General features: G+C 42.2%; 1 protein-coding gene across 1 annotated transcript in view; it reads left to right on the top strand.

Moving 5' to 3' along the window:
* Positions 1-2,078: 2,078 nt before the first annotated feature.
* Positions 2,079-9,843, top strand: part of LOC144595555 (high-affinity choline transporter 1-like) — a 31,346-nt gene continuing 23,581 nt past the window's right edge. The window contains exons 1-3 of the mRNA XM_078403097.1: positions 2,079-2,262; positions 5,683-5,796; positions 8,165-8,304. Of these exons, the coding sequence (XP_078259223.1) occupies positions 2,079-2,262; positions 5,683-5,796; positions 8,165-8,304 (438 nt within the window). The remainder of the gene's footprint in view (positions 2,263-5,682; positions 5,797-8,164; positions 8,305-9,843) is intronic.

The following is a 9,843-nucleotide window of genomic DNA, read 5'->3' as shown; positions in this document are numbered from 1 at the left end:
CTTTTGTTTACAAATCAGTCTGCAAAAAAGGCCTTCCTATCACTTGACTTCCCAGTGCTTATTTTGCCTTCATGCATACTTGCTGCTTCATTCATAAATTTAAATTTATTTTTTATAAACCTACTACAAAATTGAATAACCTCACAATCTATCATATTTACTCCATTTAACCCAACACCCTCTCAGTTATAGAGTCAGAGTCATACAGTCTTACAGGTGTGGAAACAAAGGTCCTTCGGCCCAACTCGCCCACACCGGCCAACATGTCCCAGCTACATTAGTCCCACCTGCCTGCCTACAGCCCATATCCCTCTAAACCTGTCCTATCCATGTACCGCTCTAAATGTTTCTTAAACGTTGCGATAGTTCCTGCCTCAACTACCTCCTTTGGCAATTCGTTCCATATACCCACCAGGTTCCTATTAAATCCTTCCCCCCCTCACCATAAACCTCTGTCCTCTTGTTCTTGATACCCCTACTCTGAGCAAGAGGTTCTGTGCGTCCACCCGATCGATTCCTCTCATGATTTTGTATGAGTTCTTGGGGCACTTCTTGGGGCGGCACAGTGGCGCATTGGTAGAGTTGCTGCCTTATAGCACCAAAGACCCGGGTTAGATACTGAATACAGCTGCTGTCTGTATAGAGTTTGTGGGTTTGTAGGTTAATCGCCCTCAGTAAATTGTCCCCCAGTGTGTAGGATAGAACTAGTTTACGTGTGATTGAGGTCAGCATGGACTCAGTGGACCGAAGGGCCTGTTTCCTTGCTATATCTCTAAACTAAACTAAACTACGGCTCGGTAAAATAACTTGTTCTAAATTTTACGACATAATTGGAGAAAAAAACACACATTCGTAGTCTTGCTTCTCTATGCAATGACCTTTGGGGCCTGAGTCTTAACCGACCTTCTTTGGCAGTATAAGCTCCATGCTATGTACACTTTTCTGAAGAGACGCCATTTCTTTATGCGGCGACTTTTAAATCAAGTCCATGTTCCACCGCATCCCACAATTGAGACAAGCTGAGTTGGTATTTTCCCAATAAATATTGACTATTTATTAATGAAACCTATTGCTAAAGTCAGGCAAGATAGTTCAAACTGCAACCACGAGCCAAGACTATTTAATTTTCCTATGCTACAGGCACAGAACGATGACATTTTTACTTGATGCACCTTTACTGCCCATTAAACCAATAACACAACCAATAAAAAATTAATAATCAATAATACAATAAAGTATGTGTAGGAAGGAACTGCAGATCTCCAGTTTAAACCGAAGGTAGACACAAAAAGCTGGAGTAACTCAACAGGACAAGCTGCATCTCTGGCGAGAAGGAACGGGTGACATTTCGGGTCGAGACCATTATTCAGACTGAAGAAGTGTCTCGACCCGAAACGTCACCCGTTCCTTCTCTCCAGAGATGCAGCCTGTCCCACTGAATTACTCCAGCTTTTTGCGTCTAATACAATAAAGTATTTGTAATACTAGGTAACCAGACTTGAATAGTGCCAAACATTTGTAAGGACTTTTTAAGTATACAGAGGACTTCCACATTAATAAAGTGGGAACTTCTCCTTGCCATATAACAATTATTCTAATTTTATTCCAAGAGATTCACATGTGAATGGGGATGGCCAAGAACTATACTAAAACACCACTAGAGGGCTGCATATGTCAATGATTCTCTGCACTATCTTTTCAGCTACTGTAGATGCTCTAATGTATAGATTATTCCTCCTCCTTGGTACCAAATAATAATGAGAATTCCTTCTCTCAAAGGTTTCTATAAAATATTTACTTACGATTAGGTATTTGTTTCCCCAGAAGAGGACAATGACATTTACAGCCACAATGTCTGTTTTTTTCCTCCATTCCTGTTGACTAGCTTATCAAGGCATAGTTAGAATCTTGGACATTACCCAAGGTTTAATTTTGAACTCGTCCTTGATGCTCTTCAGGAATAAACATTGTTATGAATCTTAGCATGTTTATTTTAAGATGTCGACTTGTAATTAATATATTTATTTTATCCAGCCATTAGTGACAAGCGGCTGCACTAAGTGCATTTTTAATTGAAAATGACTGCCAGTATAGGAGGCATTCTCGCTATTGTCCTATTCTATTTGTTAATCCTGGCTATTGGACTATGGGCTGCCTGGAAAACTCACAAAAGGACTAGCAGAGCTGAAATACTGCAAAATGAGGTTATAATGGTAGGAAGAAGAGACATTGGTCTTCTCCTTGGAATTTTTACAATGACTGGTGAGTTTGTTCATTTAAATTTACCTTTACCTTTCACATTGTTGAAATTTTTTACTTATATTGACAAGTTAATGAGAACTGCACTAGAATGAAAAATGTGTCAAAAGACTATTTGTTATCACTTTAGTTTAGTCGAAATAGGCCTTTCAGCCCACCAAGTCTGCACCGACTAGCAATCATCTGTCCACTAGTTCTATGTTATCCCATTTTCACATCCTATACACTAGGGGCAATATACAGAAGCCAATTAACCTACACACCTGTGCATCTTTGGAACATGGGAGGAATCTGGAGCTCCCGGAGAAAACCTATGGTGTCACGGGAAGAACGTACAAACTCTTTACATCAGTTCCCGTAGTTGGGATTGAACCTGGGTCTCTGACGCTGTAAGGCAACAACTCAAACACTGCGCCACTGTGCCACCCCCAGTTAATTTTTCTTACTAAGCTCAGGATTGTGTATGTTGAGGAACTAAACATTGTCAGTTCCACAGTCCCAGTGTCCATATTAAACACTCGCACATCTCAAACTTACGATACCCATAATTGAATTTAAAATCCATCACACTTGCCTTTGATTGTTGCCAATTCTCAAGTTGTAACTCATGCTCCTAATGCTTGAATTAGGAGCCCAAGATCTTTGGTATGATGGGGGTCAGATGTATTTACTGGTGCTAAAATTTATCCCGAATAATTGTACCACTATTCTGTTCACTGCTGAAATTTCATAGCAACTTGGTCAACATAAAAAATGATGTGCAAAATACATAACACATTCTCAAAGCATGCCACCTGGATTTCATTGTGTCCAAATGTGATGTGTTAAGTCGATTCACGGATTGTTGTATGGCTGGTGCAGCTCTTCAATCCTTCTGTCCCAAACCTTCTGCTTTAATATCTGGCCTTTGTTCCAACCATCTGCCTATCAATACCCTCCCCTCCCCCCCCCCCCCCCCCCCCAACCTATCTCTCCACCTATTTACTGGCAAGCTTTGTCCTGCCTCTCCTCCTGCCTTGTTTTCTTCTCCTGCCCCCCTCTCCAAATCATTCTGAAGAAGGGTCCCAAACCAAAACATCACTTATCCGTGTTCTCCAAAGATGCTGCCTGACCCGCTGAGTTACTCCAGCATTTTGTGTTCCTTTGGTGCAGTCTACCTCAGCTGGCAATGCAACTAGGAAGCTTGCAACAGTAACACTGATTGACCTCTGCTATTTAAAAGATAACACATATTAAGGGTCATGACCCGAAACGTCACCCATTCCTTCTCTTCAGAGATGCTGCCTGTCCCGCTGAGTTACTCCAGCATTTTGTGTCGACCGCATATTCAGCATTGTCTTTTCCCACAACATAACAGCTCTATCCAAGACCGCAAGAAATTACAGAGAATTGTGGATGCAGCCCAGACCACCATATAAACCAACCTCCCTTCCATTGACTGCTTCTACATTTCACGTTGCCTCGGCAAGGCCACCAGCATAATCAAGGACAAATCTCACCACAGCCACTCTCTCTTCCCCCCTCTCCCATAAGGCAAGGTGTGAAAACGCATGCCTCCAGACTCCTATTCATAGACTACAGCTCTGCCTTTAACACCATTATACCATCCAAGCTTATCACTAAACTCGCTAGACTTGGTGTCAGCACTCATCTCTGCAACTGGATCCTCGACTTCCTGATCAATAGACCCCAATCATTGAGGATAGGGGACAAATCATCCTCTATGATAATCCGCAACGCTGGAGATCCGCAAGGATGCTTCTCAGCCCACTTCTTTACTCCTTGTACACCCATGGCTTTGCAGCCATGTACGAATCTAATTCAATTTTCAAATTTTCAGACAACACCACCATTGTCAGCCGGAATGAGATCGAGAACCTCGTGTCCTGGTGTCGTGACAACAACCTTTCTCTCAATGTCAACAAGAAGGAACTGCAGATGTTGGTTTAAACCAAAGATAGACACAAAAAGCTGGAGTAACTCAGCGTGACAGGCAGCATCTCTAGAGAGAAGGAATAGGTGAAGTTTCGGGTCGAGACCCTTCTTCAGACTGGTTAGGGATAAGGGAAATGAGGGATATAGACGATGAGATAGTGATCAACGTCAGGAAACGAAGCAGTACACATACCCCAGTTTGCACTGATGGTGCCAAAGTAGAGATGGTTGGAAACCTCAAATTCCTAGGAGTCAATATCACCAACAATGTCTCCTGGACCACCCATATTGAAGCAACAACCACGAAAGCACACCAACGCCTCTACTTCCTTAGTACACTTAGGAAGTTGAGCAAGTCCCCTTCAACTCTCACCAACTTCTACAGATGCATCGTAGAAAGCATTTTACCAGTGCAGCTTGGTTTGGGAACAACTCCATCTAAGACCGCAAAAAATTGCAGCTAATTGTGGATACAGCCCAGACCATCACACAAACCAACCTCTCTTCTATTGACTCCTTTTATACCTCACGCTGCCTCGGCAAGGCCAGCAGCATAATCAAGGGTGAGTCACACCCTGGCCACTCCCTCTTCTCCCCTCTCCTATCAGGTAAAAGGTATAGACAATAGACAATAGGTGCAGGAGGAGGCCATTCGGCCCTTTGAGCCAGCACCGCCATTCAATCTGATCGTGGCTGATCATTCTCAATCAGTACCCCGTTGCTGCCTTCTCCCCATACCCCCTGACTCCGCTATCCTTAAGAGCTCTATCCAGCTCTCTCTTGAATGCACTCAGAGAATTGGCCTCCACTGCCTTCTGAGGCAGAGAATTCCACAGATTCACAACTCTCTGACTGAAAAAGTTTTTCCTCATCTCAGTTCTAAATGGCCTACCCCTTATTCTTAAACTGTGGCCCCTTGTTCTGGACTCCCCCAACATTGGGAACATGTTTCCTGCCTCTAACATGTCCAACCCCTTAATAATCTTATACGTTTCGATAAGATCTCCTCTCATCCTTCTAAATTCCAGTGTATACAAGCCTAGTCGCTCCAGTCTAGAAGTGTGAAAATACACACCTTCAGATTCAGGGACAGTTTCTTCTCAGCTGTTATCAGGCAACTGAATCACCCTACCACAGGTCTTTGGTACCTCTTTGGTGACCCTCGGAATTCCTTGATCGGACTTTGCTGGCTTTACCTTACACTAAACGATATTCCCTTATCATGTATCTATACACAGTAAATGGCTCGATTGGAATCATGTATTATCTTTCTGCTGACTGGATAGCACGGAACAACAGCTTTTCACTGTACATGGTACATGTGACAATAAACTACACTAAACACTCAAAGTATCTATGCTTGTTCTTGAAGCAGTAACACTAATGTTGGTCCCTAAGCAACAAATTGTACCCTTATTTTTATGTATGTGTATTGTTGCATAAAGAGCAATGAGATAAAATGTAATGCATTGCATGTCTGTCATTCAGCCACTTGGGTTGGTGGAGCTTACATCAATGGCACAGCGGAAGGAGTCTATCTTATTGGACATGGTCTTGCTTGGACGCAGGCTCCTGTTGGATTTGCATTGAGTCTCACCATTGGTAAGCAGAATTACTTTCTTCCGAATCTTTGCAGTTTGTTTTTGATTCCAAAATATTAATTTAGAGTAAGCGTGTGAATGTTGTGGTTAACCAATGAATGGATCCCTCATCTGCTTAGGGTGAATTTCTGATGCAAAACTAGAATTGAAAATTGTAATTTAGAGTAAGAAAGCATGTCAATGTTCTGGTTAACCGATGCATTGGATCTCTCATCTGCTTAGGATGAATTCCTCATCTCCCAATCTACTTTATTGCGCCCTTTCCTGCCTTTATTGCGCACTTTAACATAACCTTGACTCCAATGCAGTACAAAAATTCAATTTCTGTTAACATGCCTTCTGTTAATCCTGTTTTTGTTTTCTTTGTAATGTACAGTGGCATTTGTGTACTTCGTTATCAAAAGAAATAGAATTACCAAAAAAATGTTATTTTTTAAAAAATAATGTCTCCCCCAACTAAATAATGCCTCAATCTAAGTAATTACTCTATCTGCACTTCCTGCTGCTTCAGGAAAGCAGCCAACATTGATTTTGTTGTGAATTTACCTGCCTGTTACCATCATCCATGACTCCAATGTAGTACAAAAATCTACTTATGTGTGCACTAACTCAACCTTCACCTCTCTCTCGGGGCTTGAAAATTTGACAGCAGAACAGTGTCTCTTCATCTTTTTGCCATTCGTTGTAGACTCTCCCATAAGGAGAAAGATCCTCCTAGCATCTCCTTAGTGAAACTCCCTCAGAATATTATGCATCTCAATTTCTCTTTATTGAAGTCGTAGACAATTCCTGTTACAGAAAGGAGCAAATGGATCACCACTCCATTCTCAAGGCAAAAAAACATTTTAAAGACATTTGGACAGGTACATGGATAGAAATGGTTTAGTGGGAGATGGGCCAGATGCAAGCAGGTGGGACTAATGTAGATGGGCCATCTTCTTCAGCAAGGGCAAGTTGGGCTAAATGGTCTGTTTCAGTGCTCTAAGACTATGACTATGACTATGAAAAATGGTTACACAATAGTATTTAGCCTTCAAGCAGTTGATCCTTTGGTCTACAGGACATTGCTCTTCAAGCACATATGCAAGCAATTTTTAAGTATGGCGATGATTTCTGTCTCTGCAAACTCCCTGACAGAGGGCTGGAGGGGAAAGTCCAGGCATAATGTTCCCGTTTACCTGCTGCCCTTGTTCTTTTGGTGATAGAAGCTGCAGATTTGGGAGGTGCTTTTGCAGTCAAACCGATGTGTGACCACAGTGCTTCTTGTAGGGGGCATACTGTCCATAAGGAATGAATGCAATGAATGTTTTTAATGTTGGATGGTGTACTGATCAAATGTGCTGCTTTTCCTGGATGATGTTGAGAGTTGTTTGTGCTGCACTTATCCCAAGACTGGCTTTCTGGTCGTTGGCCATTGACCCCAAGGATTTGCAGTGGGGAATCCAGCAATGGCAATACAATTGAACGTCAAGAGTAGATGGTTAGACTCTATTGGAAATGGCCATTATCTGGCAAGCCCATTACATGAAAGTGACCTACTGCCTTTCTACCCATGGTTACTCAGGTCATGCTACATTCCTCTACTGAGGAGATGCATGTGCAAAGGAACATTGCATAGTCATCAATATGCATATTACTTTGGACCATGTAATGGCCATTTCTAATACCACTACCATTCAAACCTCTGTTCATAAGTTCTAGGAGCAGAATTAGGCCATTCGACCCATCAAGTCTACTCCACCATTCAATCATGGCTGATCTCTCGTTCCCTCTCAACCCCATTCTCCTCCCTCTCCACATTCACTCTGACCCATATGTTTCCAGCAATGTTACATTTAAGCATGAGTAATAACTCATGACTCATGAGATTTTGACGGTGAATGTTGCAGCCGTAGGAACTTCACAACATCCAATAATCATTTTCTACTCAAACATACAGCTTTCATAGATCCTGCTCTGCCCCTTTACTTACCAATTATCACTTTTTATTCCGTACAGTTGTTCCGGTTTATTATTTATTTTTTTGCTTTCAACCCTTTCACCAATGTTCCCCTTTCTTCTATTCTCCATTTGCCATTTCTATGATTATTCGGTCTAGCTTTGTCTTTAATATTTTACAATTTCAATAAAAGGTCATCGGCCTAGATTGTTAACTCTGCTTTACTACTTTTTGATCTGCATGGTACTCACAGCATTTTCGGGGTTTTTTTTGTTATTGATAATTTTAACAAATTGATGGTGTAATTGATGGTGACATACTTCGTTTCAGAATGGTTTCCAACACAAATACTTGCAAAATTCAGTGTTACATATAGTTATACTGGTAAAATCTTATATAAAAATGTAGTTGTTTGATGTTATCTTTGCAGGTGGTTTGTTCTTTGCAAAACCAATGCGTACGAAAAAATATGTGACAATGCTGGACCCAATTCAGCAAAGCTATGGTAATCGGATAGGTAGCTTGTTCTTCATTCCTGCTGCCATGGGAGAGCTCTTCTGGACAGGAGCTGTTCTGTCAGCCCTTGGTGAGAAATTATGGCAATAAAAATGCCAAAAAAACACTTATGCTTTTCAGTAAAGAAGGAAATAATAGTATTTTTGCACACTTCAGTTGCCAAAGGGGGCAGGTACTATAACACCATTCAAAAGATTAACAACATTTTTGACAGGTACATGGCTAGGAAAGATTTTGGAGGTTATAAGCCGGACGTGGGCGGGTGGGACTAGTGTAGATGGGGCATCTTGGTCGTCATGGGAAAGTTGGGCCGAAGGGCCAGTTTCCTTGATGTACGACTCTGTACCGCCTGACTTGAACCTTGTAGATTGTGGAAAGGCTTGGGGCTGTCAGAGGTAAAGTCATTCACCATAGGATATCCAACTTCCAACTTTATGGGGATGATCCAGTTCTGGTCAATAGTGACCGCGGGAACATTGTTTGGGAATTTGACAACTGTTCAAATGTTAGAGCATAGAGACCATCGAGTTAGAGACCAGAATACTCTGGCGACTACCCTGTAATTTAGATGTTAGACTTACACTTTAGAGATACAGCGCGGAAACAGGCCCTTCGGCCCACAGAGTCAACGCCGACCAACAATCACCCCATACACTAGCACTATCCTACCGACTAGGGAAAATTTACAATTTTACTGAGACCATTTAACCTACAAAGCTGTATATGTTTGGAGTGTGGGAGGAAACCATAGCATCTGGAGAAAACTCATGCAGTCACAGGGAGAACGTACAAACTCCGTACAGACAGCCCCAGTAGTCAGGTTCGAACCCATGTCTCTGACACTGCAAGGTAGCAACTCTACTGCAGTGCCAGTGCACCTGCACTTAGTTCTAATAAGAATTCCCAGTTAGCTGCAGCGCACATGTCGATACGTTCCAGGCTTCTGTGCCGGAACACTGCAGCATTGAAGTAGAAATTACACAAGGTGGTGGTTCTGACATCCTGCACAACCTGACTCCCCTCCCCACTGTTGGACTGCATTGTTGAGTCCATCAGCTGAGTTCAGCAATAAGTTGAACTGAGGCTCCAGATATGGCATGTAAATGCAGCCCTTGCAATTTGCAAGAGGCCGGCAGAACATTGAACACCACATGGCCACAAAGGGCACTGCAACTCATCCAAGGAGAGGCAAACATGGGACATATCTAGAAAGCCTAGGACCAGAGGGCACAGCCTCAGAATAAATGATGTATCTTTAGAGAGGAGATAAAAATGAATTTCTTTAGCCAGAGCTTGGTGAATTTCTGGAATTCATTGCCACATTTGGCAGGAGAGGCTGTCATTGGGTATTTTTAAAGCATAGATAGGTTCTTGATTAGTAAGGGTGTCAAAGGTTACTGGACGAATTTCAGGGGAATTAGGTTGAGATGGAAAAATAGATCAGCCGTGATCGATCAGTGGAGCAGACTCAATGGGCCGAATGGCCTAATTCTGCTCCTATGTCTTAAGATCTTATGATCTTAGATGATTCAATGTGATCTGTTCTAATATATTGACATGCACAGGGACACCAAGGCAAGGGACATCAGGTAA

This window comes from Rhinoraja longicauda, chromosome 7 (genome assembly GCF_053455715.1).
Source record: "Rhinoraja longicauda isolate Sanriku21f chromosome 7, sRhiLon1.1, whole genome shotgun sequence".
NCBI classification, from domain to species: domain Eukaryota; kingdom Metazoa; phylum Chordata; class Chondrichthyes; order Rajiformes; family Arhynchobatidae; genus Rhinoraja; species Rhinoraja longicauda.
The sequence above is the reverse complement of the archived record's forward strand: the minus strand, read 5'-3'. Positions and strand labels throughout refer to the sequence as shown.